At 32.8% G+C, this 23,105-nt stretch overlaps 1 protein-coding gene across 1 annotated transcript in view; it reads left to right on the top strand.

Moving 5' to 3' along the window:
* The window catches only part of LOC123713294, a 72,296-nt gene that overhangs the window by 41,554 nt on the left and 7,637 nt on the right, over window positions 1-23,105 (top strand). Inside the window, exons 2-4 of the mRNA XM_045666897.1 lie at window positions 10,070-10,107; window positions 17,077-17,193; window positions 18,817-18,947. Coding sequence (XP_045522853.1) covers window positions 17,179-17,193; window positions 18,817-18,947 — 146 coding nt within the window. The 5' untranslated portion in view covers window positions 10,070-10,107; window positions 17,077-17,178. The remainder of the gene's footprint in view (window positions 1-10,069; window positions 10,108-17,076; window positions 17,194-18,816; window positions 18,948-23,105) is intronic.

Here is a 23,105-nt window from a genome sequence, read left to right as displayed (position 1 = left end):
AAGCGCATAGCAGCACCTTCTTACCGAGACTCAGATTTCCTCCCCGGCTGATACTTCTTACCTCTCCTACCCGGGGTACAAATTGGAACATTCATTTGTGCCGCGGGCTGGAGTTTGCGCGTACGTCCGAGAGGATATCTGTTCTCGTCGCCTCGGGACGCTTGAAGGAAGGGACCTATCTAACCTCTGGCTGCGCCTAGACTGCGATGACCATCCGCGATTCTACGCATACTACGATCCTGTATAGCGGAAATACCGAAACTGACCGACTCATTGAGCACATCCAAATGGCTACAGATTCCCTGCTCGAAAGGATTCCTACCGCTGAAATCGTGATACTTGGCGATTTTAACGCCCACCATGCCGATTGACTCGGCTCTGAAACCACCGATCACGCGGGAAGATTTGCTTTCACGACTTTGCTTTAGCCTACGACTTGACGCAAATGGTCCCTGCGATTACGCGAATACCAGATGTGGATGATCATAAACCTTCTTTGTTGGACCTTCTGCTGACTTCACATCCGGAGACCTACCAAGTCTCTGTTGTGTGGCACTATAAGTCAGCAGATCGGGACGGAATGCGGTCTTTTTTTGCGTCCTACCCTTGGGGGCCCATTTGCTTTTCGTTGAGTACTCCGGATGCCGTCGCTGACTCTGTCGCTGATGTGGTCCTGCAGGGCATGGAACTTTTTTTTCCATTCTCTTCGGTGCCGGTCGGTGGCAAGTCCCAGCCTTGGTTTAGGCGTTCGTGCAAAAAGGCTTTACGCCGTAAGCGTGAATGCTTTAAAGCCTGGGCAGAAGCGGCGACATCCTGTGATGCGGCTATCGGCGAACGTAAAAAAGCATACAATTCAGCCTCTAGGTCCTTCAAACGGGAAATCGCTAAGGCAAAGTCAGAGCATATTGCCAGGTTTGGTGAGAAATTGGCCCACCTTCCTTCGGGAACTCGAGCCTTCTGGTCTCTTGCCAAAGCTGTCCAAGGGAATTTCTGTCAGCCCTATATTTCACCACTGCATAGGGAGGATGACTCACTGGACCATACTGCAAAAGAGAAGGCCGATCTTCTAGGCTGTCTCTTTGCGTCGAACTCAACTTTGGATGATCAGGGTAAGGAACCACCGACATTATTGCGGTGTGATACTACGATGCCTGAAGTTACATTCCGGCAACGTGCTATCCGTAAACATTTATTTTCCCTGGACATCCATAAGTCGAGCGGGCCTGATGGCATCCCCCCAATTGTGCTGCGTATTTGTGCTCCTGAGTTGGCTCCGGTCCTAACGCGCCTTTTCCGGTACCTGTACTCCCTCAACACTGTTCCGAAGTGCTGGAAGACAGCTTTGATACATCCGATCCCTAAAAAAGGCGATCGCTCTGATCCGTCCAACTATCGCCCAATAGCTCATAGCCCAATATAACCTCCTTGTTCTCCAAAATAATGAAAACCATTATTAACGGCCAGCTCTTGAGGTATCTAGAGGGCAGCCAGCTGATTAGCGATTCTCAGTACGGCTTTCGTCGTGGTCGCTCAGCTGGTGACCTCCTTGTATACCTTACACATAGGTGGGCAGAGGCAATTGAGTCCAAGGGGGAGGCGCTGGCGGTAAGTTTGGACATAGCGAAAGCCTTCGATCGGGTGTGGCATAGAACACTGCTCTCGAAGCTTCCAGCCTATGGGCTCCCCGAGAAATTATGCAAATGGATTTCCAGCTTTCTCGCTGATCGGAGCATTAAGGTCGTTATCGACGGAGCATGCTTCGACCTTAAATCCGTCAATGCTGGTGTCCCACAAGGCTGTGTCCTATCCCCTACCCTGTTATTCTGCATATTAATGATATGTTGCAACTTAGCAACCTTCATAGCTATGCGGACGACAGCACTGGGGAACTTTTTACACGGGCCGGGCAGGTATTTCTCGGGCTGTTGTTGATGAGTGCCGGAACAAACTTGTGTCTGAAGTCGAAACTCTTTTACGTGGAGTCTCGGACTGGGGTAGACTAAATTAGCCTCCAAAAAGCTTGGTGTGCTCAGCAAGGCGAGACGGTACTTCACTCCGGGCCACCGCTTGCAACTCTATAAAGCGCAAATTCGGCCCCACATGGAATACTGTTCTCACCTCTGGGCGGGAGCTCCCCAGTACCAGCTCCTTCCACTAGACCGTATTCAACGAAGAGCGGTTCGAATCGTCGACGACCAATCACTTTCCGTGCGGCTGGATCCCTTGGCGTTGCGTAGAGATGTTGGTTCCCTCAGCATCTTCTACCGCGTTTACCATGGGGAGTGTTCAGAAGAGTTGTTCGGTATAATACCCGCAACTGAGTTTCATTATCGGACGTCAAGGCAAAATACAAAATACCATCCGTATCACCTCGACGTCCGTCGTTCCACAACTGAGCGTTTTCTAAGGCAGTTTTTGCCGCGCACCACCACTATGTGGAACCAGCTGCCCACTGAAGTATTTCCGAACCAATTCGACTTAGGGTCCTTCAAGAAAAGAGCGTACCAATTCTTGAAAGGCCGGCAACGCACTTGCGAGCCTTCTGGCAATGTGAGTGTCCATGGGCGGCGTATCGCTTCACATCAGGTGAGCCTCTTGCCCGTTTGACTGCTATTACATTAAAAAAAAGCAATCTAGATTATCAAGCATAATAATTTAAAACTGTACCGTGATATAACAATTTTAGTTATTTTATAAGAGAGAAATGAAATTCTACTAGAATAAATTTAAACTCAGCTAGGGGCGTACATTTATCTTATACAGAAGGTCTGTACTGATCACCAATATCTAGAACAAAGAAATGTAACACATCTATATCAGTAGTCGTGTCCGTGCGACCCTAGAGTTTGAGGTCGTGTGTTAGAACCATGGCGTAGCACCAATTGCATGTTTATTGTGTACTTATCGTCAGTGCAATCGGCACTTACAGAACATTTTACAAACAACATTGTGAGGAAACGGTCCCAACCCCGAGAATCGACGACATGTGTTAGACACTCGACTGTAAAAATCATAAGAAACAGATGTAATTAATGTGTAACTCCACTGGTTATTATTATTATTATGGAGAATTAATAAAAACGCACAAACACCCACTTACACACCCCACAGATTATAGATTTCCATACACATCTCAACCGAAATGCACTCCATTTGGTTATATTTTTTAATTTAAAATATTATAGATTTATTTATATTGTGAATATTATTATTGAAAAAGCAGTACACTGATATATAAATAAAATAGTGTCAATAAATCCACAGTATCGTATATAGCCACAAAAATCTTCTTAACGATTTAATGGAAAAATGTTTATTTATATGTGAAAAATAACTTGGACTTCATTAAATTTTAAAAAATAATACATCGGCTAGTAATGTTCACAGAGTAGAGAGAAGAGCTAAGATAAACGAGAAACAGACTTGACATAAAAGACAACTCAAGTCTATGGAGCAAAAGGCGCGAAATTTCAATATTAGAACACGAATATTTTTCGCAACACAATTATTTCTAAAATTAAAAGCGGAAATACCTATTCGTAACGTAAATTTATTTTGATAATGAAGGAAAGAAGATACATTGTTAGAAAATTTATATAAAAGAATCCCATTACAAGACAATTTGTGTTTGTGAAATAACTTATTGACACGTTGAATTTCTTTTGGAAGCCATCTTCAGTTTTATTAGCTTATTAGTGTTTATGTTAGGAATTCATTTCAGAAATTATTTTTCTGACACTTAATCTATAGCAAATATATGGCAACATTATCCATTTGCCCCACTACGAGATATTTCATACTACCTATTGTAATACAAAGTCCTCAGACAGATGTATTGTATGTTATGTACTCAAAAATTACTGTATTTTTTAATCTTTAAGTTTTCACTGATGAAGATATAGTGATGAATGAGATTTAGGTATAGCATTTTTAAGATCTTATGTCTCTAGGGATTATCGTTAGAAGTCGTGAAAAAAATTAACCGCCTGGAAGTTTTTATAGGTATATTGGTCGCTAGTACTTTATAGAATTTACCTTTTTTATTTGTGTATACATCCGAAAACAACAAGAAAGTTTGAAAAACACAAGAATATATGACCGCACAAATTATACACACATAGACATCCATTATATCAGAAATCACAAGCAAGGCAAAACAGTAAAACTAAAACTAAATAGAAACTTAAACCTCATTAAGAGCGTGATACACAAAATTGTTGTAAGTAGAATGGTTGTTGTGAATTATATAACGCTAATCTAACTTAAATTTACTTTCAAACGCTATCAAACCAACAGAGGTACAAATAAAAACTTACTTATTTGAGCCTTATACTCGGAATAGTTATACTTAGAATAAAGAGAACATAATTTATTTTAAAATTACTTATAAACTCATTACAACGTTGGCATAACTATCCCTACGTTATGTCATAGGCACAAGACGGCAGCGTCGCATTTCATTGATAAACTTAAGAAAAACACATACATTTGTTTCTGATAACCGTATTTCGGTCAGTGTGAACTTTGACGTTTCCAGTCGCTATGATTTTGAGTCGAGGTTGTTTATTTTAATTATAATAACCAGTTTTAAAAGATTTTAAAATGCGTAATAATAAAAGAGAACATTGAAATAATTGGAAGAAAGAAGAAAAGTTATGTAGAATTGTGAATGTCGAGTAAAACTGAAACATGAATGTTGCTTTTGTTGAATTTTAATTTGTTTCATGTGTTCGATTACAGCAGGTTTTTCGAAATACATTACGACCCTATGGGTCCATAATTGAAAACAAAGTTTTAAGTACGAACACAAAAAACGACAAAATGAAGGCTTCGAGCGAAATAGCAGTGAAGTGGATTGTTTTAACAAGTACCTGTATCTCAAAAACTACATTGTTTAATCAAAGCATATAATTGTTTTTTAGTTGTGCATGGATAGAGCCTAAATTAATATTCTCTTATTTATTACAGAAAGCGAGTAAAGATAGTTTTAGTTTCCGGGTGTTTACAAGCTCTGGAAAATGAGCACCTTCAAAAAGAACTAATATAATATAAATTTAAAATTACAGTCAGACATTCTAGTGAAGACTCTAGTAGTCACTTAAAAGTAAATAGAATAATGTAATAAAAATGTTTTAAAAATAAATAGAATAATGTTTTATTTGTTTAAATAACTTAATTGTTAAGAAAACCTAAATCTTGAAAATTTGCGCCTTTCAAAGGAACACAAATAAAGAATTAAGAATATGGCGAAGATACACAGCTAAAAAAACGAAATTTAAAATTACAGACAGATATTCAACTAAAGACTTTAGTAGTCACTTAAAAATCTATACAATAATATTTTAAAATTAAATAGAATAATGTTTTATTTGTTTAAATAACTTATTAGTTAAGAAAACTTAAATCTTGAAAATGAGCGCCTTCAAAAGGCACATAAACAAAGAATTAAGAATATGGCCGAGATACACGGTTAAGTAAAGATAAATTTGCAATTACCGATAGACATTCTAGTGAAGACTTTTGTAGTCACTTTAAATTATATACAATAATTTAATAAAAATGTTTCAAAAATAAATAGAACAATGTATTAAAAATGTTTTATTTCTTAAAATAATTCATTTGTTAAAAAAACTGAAACTCCATCCAGCAAGAAAACATGCTGTGTTTTGAGATGAGGGTGCTTTTGGTGGTGGAGGCACGGTCTCAAAATCGTCATCAGAAATAGGTTCCTCTTTCAATTCAATATTGTGCAAGACTGCCAATGATACTATATACATCTTGGTTCTGTTGAATCCCCTGATCGGTTGTTCCATACGCCAAAACATCTTTACACTATTGCGAGTTCTAATGTGGGCATAATTGTATACTTCTTCTTTACGAGTAATCGGATGTAGTACTGGTATAAATAAATAAGGAGTGAACTGTGTAAGCATAGCCAGAGTCTCCATGTAATCCATGCTCATGATATGATGAACTTGTCCCTCTCAAAACATTGTTTAAACGGCTTTCATTAAAAATCCGTCAGTCATGGTTTAGCTTATGTCAGCCTTAATCTAGGATGACAGCTGGAATAACGCAAGTATGAACAGTAACATCGGAACGTTATACTAGATTTAATGTCTTCCATTTTATACCACGTTTATTTATACCACTGTTAGTCTGTATTTTTTTTATTTAGTTTTACTGTTAAAGCAGTATCATTAAACTTATTTCTGAAATTTCGTATGATTTTTACATTTTAATAAAACTATTAAATCCCTGTGTTTACTAAATTTGGTATATAGATTGAAAAACACGCCACAGTAAACCAATTACGCAGTGGAGTGCAACGTAATCGCACGGAAGTGGCGGTTAGATTTACTTAGCGCAAATTAGTTAGCTTTCAGGCTGCATATTAACACAACATTAACCTGAACGCACTGTGAAATCATGTTTGAAATATTAATTTCATATATAGGACGTACATATTTATATCACTGTTAATCTTATATGTATCTCGTGTTAATCCATCCTTATGTCGTATGTAATTATTAGAGACTGCCACGGTTGATTTAATATAATAAGTAGTTTTAGAGTCTGGCTAATGAAAGAAGATAACGAAAAAGCGCGGCAAATTCAAAAGTATGGTATCCCTAAAAGTTTGATATATTTTGTGGATTAAACTTACTTGATTTTATTTTTTACATTCATAGTAACTGTATTTCTATGAAATTAAATACTATACGTATTTAGTCTTTTACTATTGATACTTAAAATGACTAGCTTTGCATGGAAAACTAAAACTATATTTATTACAAAACACAACTTCGGAATAATCAAAATCAGAATATAAAATATCAATATGCATAGATTGATCTGAGTCATTGCTGTTATCACTATCTCTCACATTGATTATAAAACTTTCTAAATGTTCCTCTGTAGTCCTGTCCCTTTTTATTATATTTATTTTCTACATAGATGTAGAAAATGTTGTAGACAACATGATCAGTCATTTTCTTCCACTCTTCTGCTGTTACATTTTCAAATGACTCTTTAATCACTTGTTCTAACTGCTCTGTAGTCAATTTAATATTTTTATTTGCTACTCTGCGTTTTGCCAGGCTCCATACCAGCTTAATGGCATTTAGATCACAATGGTATGAAGGTAGTCTCAATACCTCATGACCACCTCATGGTTTATACCGTTTTACTACACATAGCAGTTCTGCTTTCGTATGGTACTCTTCAAATTGAATATTATTCAAAGTAATCCATTCTCTTATCTCATGTTTGCGATTCTATGTCGTAAGGGCTTTATTTACTATAACGGAATGGTAACTGGCTTTGTCCATAACAGTTACACTTGGCTCATTTATTTTTACATTAATTAGGAGCTTTTCTTCTAACCACTTATTGAAGTCGGCAGCATTCATATCATGGTGATAATCAGCCATTTTAGATTTAGTGCTAAATACTAATAATGAGTTTGGCACTGGACCTTTCTCCAACCCTGCTTGTACAATTATGTACCTTTTTCCAGGTGAAATATTTTCAATAGCACCACTTGTAGAGGGACTTTGCCACGTTTTTTTGGGCTTGTGGTTTTTACGGACATAAGTTTCATCTAAATAAATTATTGGTTTTCTTTCTGCATGTTTCAACGATATAGATCTTAAATAGTAATGTCTCCAGGCAGATATGTCATTGCACTCAATTAACAAAGAACATTCATTTTTGATTTCCTTAAATTCATAGCCATTAGCTAATAATATTCGGCGAAGAGGGTCCAGACATCCAGTAAATCCTATGCTTTCTCTTAATTCCAGCAACTGTTCTCAATATTGGAACTTGTTTTCTAATAATATAAAATTCATTAATTTTGTTGCGAATAGCATCCATATCAAAATTGTCCAAATGAGACGTTGGTTTATGAGGTCATTTTTTTCCAGGAGTACTCCAGACACCTTGATTTGTTGCCCCTTCTTTTTTAATTATGTGTTTTGATATTACACTTACACCTAGAAAAAACAATGAAAAGGTTAAACCCACACCCATTTTTTCATAAAATTTACTTGAAAAAGTATTGAAAATTTTACCAGTGATGGAAGCGATTTCTTTACTTTACTTCTTGGATTTTATTCTATCTTTCTGCTCTAAATCAGTGTGCTTACCAATAGTTCCCACTAATGCATCGAATCTTTCTACATCCTCCAGATTTCCTGCGAAAGAAACGAAATATTCTATCAAATAAAACAAAGTTTAGGCTATTATACCAGTTAACTATTCGGAAAAATATATAATAGAAATAAAAATGAGTAATTGCATGAAGTATCAAGACAATAAATCATACTAACCTAAGAAATTCAACACCACACGTAAACAATCTTGTTTTTGGTAAAAATCAGCTTGTTTTTCTTGGAATTTGGATATCATGCAACAATATCTCTAGAACTCCACTTTTAATAGTTTTACTCATATTTAAACACGTAAATGAATAAATAAGAACAAAATAAACCAAAACGAATGTTTGATAACATCCATACTAAGAAATTGACAATGACATTCTGTGTTGCCATCCGAAAGTTTTAAAATAATTAAATTATCTTTCATTACCCAGATTCTACACACTACGAACACTATTTAAAATAGAGAAGTATGTTGTAAAAACAATAATGGCCAGTAAGGAAGTAAAAGAAGATATTTGAGAAAATAATTTACTAAGCTATATACTCAACTTTTAAGATATAAATATTTTAAAATTAATTGTAGGTCAAATATTAATTTCATGTATGGTTATTTTATTGTGATAGTATATTTTTTAATGTCGCTATTAAGTCATGTTTGTTATCAATATGATATATTTTATTCCAGCAAAGACAATTAAAGTAATTGTCTGTGGTGCTAGATGCCAGCCAGAAATGCGAGGCAAACGCGAAACATTAATCTGTCCAAACTGTGTCGAATAAACACTATTAATTATGAATTTTTTGTTTAAAGTATATGCTATAATTATGTAGTGAGTGAAACGAAATACAACAGTTTATTTATTAAGATATATGATCAATTTATTGAGTTTAGTTCTGAATATTTTCCTGACAAACTCTTTAATTTAAATTCTCTAAGGCATTTATTCATATCGATTGCCTTTATTCAATTACCTTCATGAAAGTACTTGTGAAAGTTGTAAACCTCTTATAAGATGGTATCGGAGAAACTTCTAGACTCGATAATTACTGAGCAGACTATATAATAGCTACGAAGAATCCAGTTACAGAATCTATGATACAGTATCAATACGTGTTGGAATATGTGCCTAATTAAGAAGTAATTCGTACTCTGAGTCGTTAATTATGAATTAACAAAAGTATATAAGGATTAGATTCAATAGAGTGTTACGGATGTTTAAAGGCCCGTAACGTATTTCGCGATACTTTTGGTATTGTGTTCACTTATCCTTACGTTTTTAAATCAGTCGTTAACAAAAATAGTTTAACCGATCTTTTAGTTGATATGCCATTACAGTTAATTTAATCGACGACTCTTAAGTATGCCAGTAAGAACGCTGTTTGGTTATGTTTAAAATTTAACGCTGTTTGCATTAAAGTGCCTTAATAGCGTGTTTAATTAATCAATTAAGGTGATTTGAAAGTTATAGTTCCTTTCCAACTTTTTTGAGCGGTGTTGGCCTACTGGCTTCAGCATGTGACTCTCATCCCTGAGGTCGTAGGTTTGATCCCCAGCTGTGCACCAATGGACTTTCTTTCTATGTGCGCATTAACTATTAGTTCAAATGGTGAAAGAAAACATCGTGAGGAAACCGGCATATGAATGATACATGTCTAAGGCAATACAAAAAGTCGACAGCGTGCGTCAGGCACAGAAGGCTGATTACCTACTTGCCTATTCGCCTAACAAATGATCATGAAACAGGTACAGAAATCAGAGGCCTAGACTTTAAAAGGTTGTAGCGCCACTGATTTATTTTATTTTTTTAGTTCTTTTCCAACGTATCGTACAATTTGCATAGTCACGATATCGGAGGCCGCAATGGCTTTACTGCAAATTTTTAAGACATTGTTTTTTGTTACAGGTGGCTCAGGCGGGCAAGGTGTCTCAGTTTCGACTCAAGTGAGTATCAATCAATAACATTAATTTAATTAAATCCTACATGCTTTGTGCGTTTTCAGATATCGTGCTTTGTCACAGTACAGCAGGTGGCACATAGCATGTTATCCAACACACCCACATTATTATTTTTTCAACATGTATGTTTATTTATTAACACTTCGTTACACTACAATATAAAAAAATTGAACATAATTAAATCAAAAGCAGGGCATCTGGCGGCCTTATCGCTTTCGAGCGATCTCTTCCAGGCAACCACTGTGAGTATAGAAAAAAATAAATAAACATGTTATACACAGTTATTAAGACAAAACTAAACAGGAACAAAAAAAACAAACTAAACTAAAAAAAATGATACATTAAAAATAGAAAGTTAAAAGTAAAAAAAAGTGTATACTTATGGAGGTGAAACTTCTTTAGGCGCATGAGGGTAATTTTTTTACGGATAAAACGACACGAAAATGTGCAGCGTTTTTCTGAAAAGGGAGAGATTGATTGATAGAGAGTGCGAATGGGAATCCACGGTATTGGTTTAGTAGTTACATATTAGAACGTTAGATAGCGCATAAATAAAATAAATCAATGGCACTACAACCGTATTAGGTCTGGGCCTCAGATTTCTATATCTGTTTCATAATCATTTGTTAATCTAATAGGCAAGTAGGTGATCAGCCCTCTGTGCCTGATGCACGTTGTCGACTTTTTGGGTCTAAGGCAAGCCGGTTTCCTCACAGTGTTTTCCTTCACCGTTTGAGCGAATGTTAAATGCGCACATAGAAAGAAAATCCATATGTGCACAGCCGGGGATCGAACCTACGACCTCAGAGATGAGAGTCGTACGCTGTAGCCACTAGGCCAACACTGCTCATAGATAGCGCATAACGTCTGCATAAACGCAGATTTTTATTTATTTATATTATCATTAACACGTGTACAGTGTGTAAACAGTTTGAATACATATATACAAATATATGGAGTGATCGTATACGGGTACCTGATAATCTATTGGGGCTTTTACCTTAGTAATAATTAATTTACAAAGAAGTTTCACTTCTGACATGTGTACTTTGTACGCACTTTTTTTAAATAATGACAATGGAACGCATAATCTTATAGAAAAATGGCACCTTTCAACTAACTATGAACTGTGAATATTATTTTTCTATAGAGATCTAATATGGAACATAATATGAATAAAATAAAAACGTTATTATACATTTCAAACCCTATTTTCCGTTTCATTGAAAAATAATGCAAGTCGTTCAAATTCATACTACGTGTGGGATACATGATGATTTATGGTCGGTTGGTATAATATACGTTTTCAAAACTCAGTAAAATACTGTGAAACTTTCTTCATATATTACGGGATGTCAAAGGAACTGCATGCTTTGCGAGTACTTAGTAGTCATTTCATATTCTTGTTACTTCTATTAGCACTCATTTTGACGTTAACAAGTTCCATATATATATATATATATATATATATATATATAAAGCTCACTATTATAACCAAACTGCAATGCTTTTTAAGTCAAAAATATGTTCCGCATATAGTAACACTTAGCAGCGAAATCGATAAGTAAAGAAAATAACATTTGTTTGTCTACAATATTATAGAATAAATCTACTTTATTTTGTGCCAATATTGTTCTGAGGTGAAGTAAAAATCTTTTAATTTATTTTTTTGACTAAACTCCATATACTTAAGTATTTCGTTTCTGGCTAAAGGACTTGTATTCATAGTCAGGTCGAAAATATTTTTGGTTGCAATTCATGTAGTTGAACATTTTAAATTTCGAATATGTAAAATGTTGTTGTTTTTCTAGCCATTCATATTAACAATTTTCAAACGGAAAAAGAACTTTCAGTAGTTAAATTATAAGCCAAGCTGTGGCCTTATTCACTACAATATTGAATGACGTAAATATAAGCAGATAACTGATAAACAAAAGACGTGCTTTTTAATATGGAACAATTATTTTTACCGGGATTCAGACCCTGGCTGTCAGAAACCCATAAAGCTTACTGTCTATAAGAAGAGGTATAAAATATTATATAAGATATAAAACTAGTCTTCTGCAATTTAAAATACATACTGTAAAAGCTCTGCTTTGCTTTAAAACTAAGTTAAAAATAGATAAATATACTAAACTTTCAAACCAACTTTGTTCTGTTCTCTCTTGTTTTGATTAGTACTAAACTACTGTAAACTAAAACTATTATCGCAAACATTAAACGCGTAATCATGTCTAGAATGGTTGAAGGACACGGGAAATAGGAAAGTTCCAAACTTAAACTGCGATTCGAGATACTCCGCTGGGAGAGTTATTATTTATTTGAGTTTGGAACTCAACATTGCTTTTTGCCATTTGACAATCATATGTAATCATATGAAAATATGTAAAACTAGCGGACCCGACAGACGTTGTCCTGTCTTAAGTTTGAATATTGATTTCGAATTAGTTTAATTAACTAAAAATGTATATCATACAACATTCTTTGTTTATTTTTGTGGCGCGTATATAAATATTTTTGTTGGTATTCCGAAATGGGAACAGGCGATATATAATAATTGGCCATGTGAAAAACATGAATTTTCAAGATTAATGCCACAAACAATTAGTGACTGTATTTATAATTATAATAATTATTTATATGTATTTTATAGATAACGATATTAATTTTTCTTACATCCTCTTCGACGATATTTGTAGCACGCATTCTGTCAATTTTATGTCAAACGCCAGAAGGTAACATGAAAAAAGTTTGAATTGTAAAGTTGAAAAGCGCTATGCACTGAAAAAAAATATTTGCTGACGTAACAAAAGTCATGATTACTTAATATGGTGGTTAAGTATTCTTAACTTCCTGTGGCCGCTAAGATTCTAGTATTAGTCACGTGGGGTAAGAGTTTTTTTTTGTGCACAGTGTAAGAAGGCTCACAAATTCGATGCCAGCCCTTTAAAATGTAATTAAAATCTATTAAGCTTATGTTTAGAAAGAATTTACTTTTAGCATTTCTTAAAATACGAAACTGCCTAAGAGCTTTTGTAAGATATTAATAAAAGATTTGTATCCAAATAGAATAGTAACAATGTTTATATTGAAAGCATCAGCTGCGCTTCGTAGACAATTTGAAATTAAAGAAACAGGAACTTACATATTTTGAATCGAAATGGACTATACAAATTGCATGGAAAATGTGAAATTATTGTATTGTAAAACTTAACTAAAAGTTAAGTCCAATTTGAAAGATACTCCTATATTAGTAATGTTTAAAGAACTTTATTACTCATTACAAAAATGTATTTTATTTACATGAACTTAATATTTATATATGCGCGATTCAAGTCGCCATTAGCCGTCCCAATTTTAGAATTTGTTAAACACGCTAATATTGCGAATTTGAGACGGTAATCATCATACTTAATAGACTTCTTCAAATAATTTTTACGCGGCCTCGGTGAGATAAACAAACTCACTCGACGAGTATTGCGTGTAGTTGTGTCTTTGATAAGCTGCTATGGAGCGAGTTATATATATTTTAGTAAAGCTACAGGTGCTATAAACATATAGTCGTTTAATCGTCATAATTTTGGTTTCTTGGTAGATTTTATTAGTTTGTGTTAAAAAAATGTATCTAAATAGCGCTTTTATTAATTTATTTTGTAGTGTTTGTAAGTTAGAAATGTTGTTTAGAAACAACAAAAAGAGCCCTTACCGATAATATACGAAATGTAACTTGACTAAAGAATTGTAAATTAAATGACTTACGTAATACTGTGCTAATCCTTATTAGCCTGATACGATACAATCTTATACAAATAACAAAAAATATCCCTTAATCCAGCAGGAACATAACGTTCAAACGGACGTTCGGAGATAGATCATGTCCCTTGAGGAAAACTGGACCTAATTTCCGATTTGCTTGTCTCGTATTTATGACTTTTTTTACTATGATTTAGGATAGTGAAAATATTGTTTAACTGCATATTTATATTAGTTCTTTGCTCTATACAAAAAGCGCCCTTACCGATAAAAAAACACCCAAATTATTGTATATATCCTTACAAACAGGGTGTATTAATATACTTTTATTTTATTATATATTAGATCAGTGTTGGCCTAGTGGCTTCGGGGGACTCTCAGCGTGGTCGTAGGTTTAATCCTCGGCTGTGCACTGATGGACTTTATTTCTATGTGCCCATTTAACATTGAACGGATGTAAAATGAAAACATTGTGAGGAAACCGAAATGTCTTAGACCCAAAAAAGGCGTGTGTCAGGCACAGAAGGCTGATCACCGACTTGCCTATTAGATTAAAAAATTATCATGAAACAGATTCATAAATTTAATATTATATTATACATACACAATGTTTTTTAATAGTACAGCTGAGTCCTGTCATTATTGAATGACGCGCCTATTTCTAAATGTACCACCTTAATGCGCGAAACTTAATTTTATTATATTACATAATAAGTTGTAAATTATTATCGGCCTGGTGGAAACTTTGACTAGTTTATGTTCTTATACTTGTAGTGTTTGTTACCACCACACTATTATAAATTTCATTTTATGAATATAATAAAAAATAAATAAAAAATTACCTACGAATAATTTAACAACAATTCATTCTTAAACTGCCATTCAGAGCACAACGGACCTAATGAGCGTCTTAGTGCCTAAATTGAGTCCCCAATACATACATACAGACATTAAGACATTCATCCATTACATTTTTACTTCCATTGAAATAAAAAAGTAGTTTTTCTTTAACAAATAAACACAGCTTTTACAGAAACACTCAGCTATTTTCAGACAGTTACTTAAAACAGTGTTTAAATTTGAACATTTAGATACTGCTTTAAGTAAATATGCCAGAACGAAAATTTGTTTATAGTTTTAAAAATTACACTTGCAAACTGTGGTTCCTATTATTTATTTAATAAAAATAAAATGTATCGCAATACTGCGTGGATATTAAAGGTACACTGCCACAGGGACCAAATTGTAAATGTATATTTTTATCCATTTCTCTCATTATGTTTTCTATTTATCCTTTGTTATCTATAATTATTACTATTTAGGTTATGAAATACTGTAAATAGTACATATAAACATAATACACAATATACACACAAAATAAAACAAAAAATTTATACTATACAAATTCAAATGATACCCCCCCCCCCATAAGAAAAACTTAATATTAGCTATTATTTATAGTGAAATATCGGCAACATACATACGTATCTTTTTTATCCTTTTATAAATACAATAAACTTATACTATCTGACAATAACTAAACTCACATTAAAATGGTAATAGCAAAGATCACAGACAGAATTAATCCCGATGGCAGTGACCTGGCGCTCAATTGCAAATGTAGCTTCAGACAATAAAGCTTTTTCCAAGAGAACCAATAAAACAAAGCGCTTTCTATTCCTAATAAAATTTCCATTTTATGCACTCTTTGTAGAAGAGACTGAGTGACTTGTTAAGTTTGAACTATTCAAGATTAGCACCATTTTAGAGAAAAATAAATATATTAAAATGCATGGTTTTGATTTACATAGAAGATAGTTTTAAGTTATATTGTTTTTTCTGTAATATTTGGATTTTATCGTCAAAACCATTCATAATATAGAAAATGTATTATGATGCAGCGACTAAAAAAACTAATACTTTGGTTTCAATATTTATAAAGGAATAGCCGAATTATATAAAGAATATATTGGTTTAATTCTTATTTGCATTGTTTTTAATTATTTTTTTGCGTAAACAATTTTTCTTTATGTCGTATTATTTTTTAGCAATTTTTATAAGAAGTTACTCGCCATTGTTTCATCATACTTTTTGGCAATAAGAACTGTGTGATCATAATTTATTTGTAATACTGAGTATGCAAGAAAATACAAGTTTGACAAAGCTCTCTTAGTTAAGCCAATAAGACACGAACGCAACGTTTTCACAGTATGATAAATTAATTTTCCATTATAGAGGATGTCATACTGATTAATATAATGAGCTTTTCTTGGTTAAGATAAATTTGATAACTGTGACGAGTGAAATTCTAATTCTGTATTATACGTAGTTTCTCGTTAGACAAAACCACGACACTAAAGTTCAAAAAGAAAATGTTTTATTCATTTCAAGCAGCAAACTTTGCAAATTGGCAGACCGTGGCAAATGGATAAGTAACAGCGTACTACGAAACGTAAAGTGGTTATGATATATAATTTACTTTCCTCTTACTTGATGCATATATTTATTTCTAGTAACTTGCATAAACGAAATAACCTCGCTATTTAAAAATATTTATTTCTTGAATTCTATTAATTGTGTCTTGATATTTATTGTTATATATATAATAGATTCGGCAATCGTTTGAGCTAAACATGAATTATTCAAATTTGTAGTAAACTGAACAAGTTGTATGGAAAATCAATGTGTTCAAGCTTTCAGAAATTAACAATATAGTAGCTTACGAATACGTGACGAAACTCTCATAAAGTTTGGCGGCGTAGCTGGCATAGGCGGTTGCGATTGTTCGGTATGTTGACGATAGTTCTTGGCAGATATAAAAATATAAACCTTAGGTATTGTTGTACATTTTGTGAATACATTTTGTACTATATTCGTTTTTATTTTTTTATACATACACACTTGTGCACGACCAAAGACAAAGTCAAAAATCATTTATTTATATAGGTAGCACAATGTACGCTTATGGACGTCAAAAAAAGAAATAGACATTAAATACTTATAATTTTACATTTACTGCCAGTTCTCAAATCAAAGACGTAGAACGGAAGGGAAGAACCACAATCGGGGCCCACAACATAATGCGTGTTGTCTTCTCACGGCGTACCAATAATAATTGAGTAGCTTTGTGTTTAGTAACAAACATTTTAGATATAAATATGTATACTGAACAACTGTGCGATTCATACATTATCATTACAGGCAGACATAGCACAATCAGCGAAGGGCTACGAATCAGAGGATGAAAACGCGGGCAGAAAGAGACCGAAGGTCAGCGACGACCGCCCCACCAGCCGGACGACAATGTACTCCAAACAGGTAATAATTTTACAATAATTCATAAAAAAAGATATGCAAATGAGGATATGTTTAGGGAATTGGTGCGGTAAGGATAGAAAATGTGAACAGAGAAGACTATGGGTAACTGGATGGCGTGAACAAACAATATTTCACCATGGAAGAATCGGCAATCAGGAACTTATATGATCTATAACTTTAATCTACTGGTTTTCTGTCATTTAAAAACACAAATGTTTAAGTATCCTCAAACGAGGATGAGCATTGTACATATATATATATAAAGTAAAATTCTAAAAAACTAGTCATAAAACACAGTGACCATTTACGTCGATTAAGGTACGAGCTTAAAAAAATCTCCTGAACTTAACTAAATAACATAACATATTTAATTTTTTACTTTGATAGAGCCTCTCTTAAAACAGTTATAAACCATAGGTAGACGTTGTTGAAACGGTTTCATGTTGTAGAAAAATCCCTTTAAATCCACCCGTCTTCGTAACAATATGTTTACAAATACTTTGAGCATTTTCTGCATAGACGTAAAAACCAGCAGCAAATATTGCATTTTATAGCTTGAAAATAAGTGGCAAGATCGTAAAACTAATATAAATAAATAGAGTCTGGTTTCTCAGCGGTCCTCAATCACTATTGTAGCGAAGCAATTTCTTCTACATCAAATAGGTCGCGATGGTATCACATTTGATCGATGTGGTAAAGTTAAATAATAAAAGAAAGAACAAAGTACATCTCAGACTTGTTTACAGCATGGAGTATTTTGGAGATTAGTTTTATGAAGTATGTTTCGGTCGCAAAAAGTTGGACTGACACCTTTTGCCAGATTTTGCTATATACAAACAGTATATAGTATTAAATCAATGGTACAGTATAGATTCCACTGTTCCATTTAAGGCAACTCAGTGATTCTCAATCTAATAATGAATGCAGGATTGTGACCCAGGCCTAAACCAAAAGGGCATGAAACCAACGCTTCAATATTGAACTTATTATACACACACAGGGTTGTACATTTTCCTCTTTCAGGTTTTCTTAATTTTATAAGGGTGGCGATTTTCTAAAAAGCTTGAGTTACGCCCAGAGTGCCAGACTCTTCAGCACTACATTTCATACCTTTCATATTATGGCAATTATCATTTAATTGATTCCCATTACTATTGTTAAACGCGCGTATATTCAATGCAGTAAAAATAATATGCTCTCTTATTAAAAGCATCCCGTTGACAACATCGCAATAATATTATATTATATTAAATATTCTAATAAGTAAACGCGTTTTGAATACTTTTGCAAATGAATAATTCTTCGAATATCAGTGTAAATAGTAGACAATATACTTTTAAAGGTTGCATTCCAAAAAAAAATGTGTTCTAAGAGTTGTTAAATAACAGTGTAATGAATCAATAATTCAATGTAATATAGAATATTTCATTATATCTCCCAAGTAAGTTGGTTTTAGTGTGATCGAAAATCTATTAGTAAGATTAAGGCTTTTAACCTTAAAGATTACACGTCTTGAATAAGTATATGTTTTTCAACTTTTCCTACGTGTTAAGATGAATAAGATATCTTGGGTAATTCTAACATTTTATATATTATTTTTTATACAATTGGGTAATGTTTCAGGAGTTTCGAGAGCAGTACTGTATCAACAACAAACAACTGGATCTGCTGGAATTGGAGAAGTCCAAAAAGGACAGATTTCTCGGGTGCCTGTCACAGTACCACATCGAAAGCCCGTGTTCCAGAACCAACCGGTATGTATATTGATGATATATCTATATAAAGATCCGAACAGTTGTACCAAATTAATTCTTTTCGCCAAGATTGAAATAAGAGAAAATTAAAAAAGAAACAATTTGTAATCCGGGATTTTTATGTTTCCAAAATTCCATATACAGTTCCCAATACTGGTTCCTTATAGAGAACTCTTGGGTTTTTAAACTGGGACAATACTTGCATGATATCAATAAGTGTTTTAAATATTATTTTTCCAGAAACTGTGTCTTGTCTTGATTAACATCTTGAATATCAAGATCTACATTTTGGTCTGGATTATAACATCAACTTCGATCTTGATTATAGGTTTCCGTTACTTGGGTTGTATTACGTTTTTCGACGTCAATTTTTTAAATATTACGTCGATACTTTTCTGCAATAAATTGGAGTTACCACATCCCTATTTCGTGCCTCACACACATGGATACAATTATTCATAATCTTCTACATTAAATTCTTTTGTTACTGAAATCAGGTCTTCAATATTGTTTACAACATATCTGCCAATTAGAACATAGTAAAATATAGATATAGCAAAAAAATCCTTGGCGGCTTTACCCGTAAAATATAATCTATATAAACATACATTATTATTTTTATTACTAACTGTTAATATCTTGTGCCGTATGTTTGTATTTTTTTAATAAAATAAAACTATATTATTATTACAGGCATTATTATTATATACATAATGTAAAATTATACTACAGTAATACTGCTTTAGCGTGAGTTTAGCTTGGCAAATAAAACCATTTTTTTATTGAACACCAATAAATATGTATTCCATTAATTAATAAATATAAATAATAAGTAAAAAATAGATTAATATATTTTGTACGGTTATAAAATCTATAATAATAAATAAATTAAATTAAATAATATAAATATTCTCAGTCTAATATATCTTCCATATATTTTACTATAATTTTGTATAACTATATAAATTTAATATTATTTATATGTATCTACATGTCTGGCATGACATTTACACTGATTAAACTTAAACGAAGCAGTCGTAGCAATTAAGGACATTAATTTGTGTTCCAAAACTGCGTAGAGTTATGTACGTCGTAAATTGCCTAATCAGAGAGATCAAGATTAATTCGTTAAACAAATAATGGATGCTTCCCCATTTACAGCCTTTCCCTAAATATATTTTGACCTATTATTCCTATCCCTGGATTTTAAGCTCTGGACGTCAATTCGAATTACATATATTATGAATATATTTAAACGTTCTGGCCTGTTTATCATATTTATCACAGTACCTAAACCGACAGTTGATGCTTCTATAGAGTTAGAATCTTTCTAACTGTATAATAACAAAAAGTAGAAATTACTGCGGTTAGAATTAAAATAAAATATATAGCGATATTGTCGTTATCAGCATGGTGCTTCCAAAATAATTATTCTCATAGAACACTAAATTTTAAATGAAAAAAAAAATTAAATTGTTATTATATTCCTTAAAAAGTATCCATGAAACCAACTACTTTTTATTAATAATAGTAATGCTATTCAACGAATTTAATAACAATGATTTTCTATCGAATTAATTAATAATAAAGTTACCTGTCACAGTTATATTTAAAGGAAACGTGTAAACTAAAACTGTAATATATAGAAAAAACGCACGAATGTTCACAAGATCAAATTCATTTCAATTCACGAGCTCCCTGGTGACCTTTCAAAGCTCTATCCATGCATAACATATAAGCTAACTTACACTTCGGGTTTCAGGACCGGAAAAAAATATTACCCTCCAGCTAACAACAAATTCAAGCCACTGACACATACCAAAAGACATTACATACAATTTCGTATTTTTGAATAAATTTGATGCATGAAATTCAAATGTGTTTGAAATATGTATTTTAGGAAACAACAATTACAGTTTGCTATTTTACTTGAAAATAATCACTTTTTGAATTGTATTATAGAAAGTATCTTGTAAACAATGCAAAAGTTTTAAGGAAATAATAGGTTTGTCACCACTATATATGATAAATAAACTCAAATGTATTTATTACTGAAATATGTACTTTCAAAAAACAACATTTTTTGCTATGCTATATTATGCTATATTAATTTGCTATTTTTTGTTAGTCTGTGGAAAAGACGCTAGTTTTGGCTTGTCAATTTTAATTCGAACATTCTTTTGTTAGAACATTTTGGATTAGAAAACAAATACGATTATTTTTAAATAAAATAGCAAATTTTAAATGTTGTTTCTTAAAATACATATTTCAGCAACTTATTTGAGTTTCATTCATCATATATAGTTGTGACAAAACTTTTGCATTGTAACTAGGTACTTTCTACAATACAATACAAAGAAAAGATTGCGAGGCTCACGAGATAAAAGTCCTGCAATAAATTATTCATTGCCTTACTACCAATCCTGGTTCATTTTGATCTCAAATGAAGATAAGACTTGAAAAGCATAAGAATTATAAAATTATCTTCATGTTTAACGTAGCAAATAAAGAAATAAGACTGTTAAACATAAGTATAGTATAGTAACTTCCGAATGATTTTCACTGTGAAAAAAATTATACAGTCATTACACAATGCTAGAACTAGAAAAAGATATGGAATTTATTAAATTAAATGCAACAATTGTCTAATGGATGGCAACATTAGTATTTTTACAAACTTCAGCATTGGCAGTTTTCTATAGATGAAACCATCAGTTTTTGCAACTATTACAGTCCTTTGTTATGCCAATTTTTATATTATATGCTAGTCTAATAACAATTTGTGATTAAAATATGACTTCATAAGAATTTCTGTAATTAATTGTTTATAATCGTCAATTAGAATTATTTTCACTTCCGCGATCTAAGCGGCTTAACTTAATAAACGTCTCTCGAGAGGCCGCCGTTTACGTTAATAAATTGAGTATTTTATTATATTCCTCCCTAAGTATTAACAGTATTAGTTACGCCCTGCCCAGGGTGAAGGGACAATTCAATGTATCTTTAGTTCGTAAATGGATCAAATCGAGCTTAGGACGGATATCTAATGATACATAAACGTCCGTTGGATGATAATACGTTTACGTAAAATAGAATATTTTTCTTTATGCTTCCGGTAGCAAGGAATCAATCGAACTTTTAATATTGTTCTGTATATCTGGTGAAATTACTTTTAACGTATTGTATATGTTATATCTATATCTCTATAGCTCTTTACTTAGATAGACACTCCCCTGCTGTTTAGCTTGTCAGCCACAAATTTGCCTGATCGCGTGGTTTTGAGGCTATTATTAGTGCATTAAAAAATTATACAACAGCTCTGTTACATGGATAAAAATTATTCGTATTTTAAGGTAGGTTGGACCTAGGGGTTCGTTATCAAAGTGATTAAAGCCAATTAAAGATAGGCATCTTATATACCTCAACATGGATGTATTTTAAACTATTAATTAATATACAGAATAATGGAATATTATATTTGAAAACCATTGTGGTTTGTAGTAATACAAACGTGTCATACTTATTTAGCATAATTCCAGAAGGGATTAAAGTGAGAACAGTAGGTATGTTGTAAATGTTTTTTGAAATTAAACTTCTTTTGGCGTGTTGAGGAAAAATGATGAGAGAATATTTTTTACGATGCGCGCGCACATCGCGCGTCACAATAAACCGACACCCTGCAGTTAGCATAGTCAACATTTTAAAATAAGAAATGTCCATTTCTTTAATTATGTAGAAATATTTTTGTGTATTTAACTAAACTTTATTTAACTAGATAATGCGTTATAATCAAACTTTCAATATATTTAATACCACTTTTCTTTTGTTAGTGTCGTTTTTTCTACGTAGAATAAGGCGTAAGCTAAATTGTTTTTATTTTGTTACGCCAAAGAAGTATAACTTCTAACGCGTGTACATAAGTACACACACATGTTTCTTTTATTAGTCAGACAATATATTTATTAATTATTATTCTACTTGTTCATTATAGAAACCGCTGCCGTTTATATCCCAGAGAAAATGTAATATTATACTTGATATCTGTTCTCAAATGTTGACGAAAAACATAGCATTCTTACGCGCGAAATTATATGAATTAAAAAATTGTTATCAAAGTTAGTTTTTATTTAAATATCAAACTCGGATTGGCAAATTGAA

This window comes from Pieris brassicae, chromosome 8, assembly GCF_905147105.1.
Source record: "Pieris brassicae chromosome 8, ilPieBrab1.1, whole genome shotgun sequence".
Classification (NCBI taxonomy): Eukaryota; Metazoa; Arthropoda; class Insecta; order Lepidoptera; family Pieridae; genus Pieris; species Pieris brassicae.
This window is presented reverse-complemented; position numbering and strand designations above follow the sequence as displayed.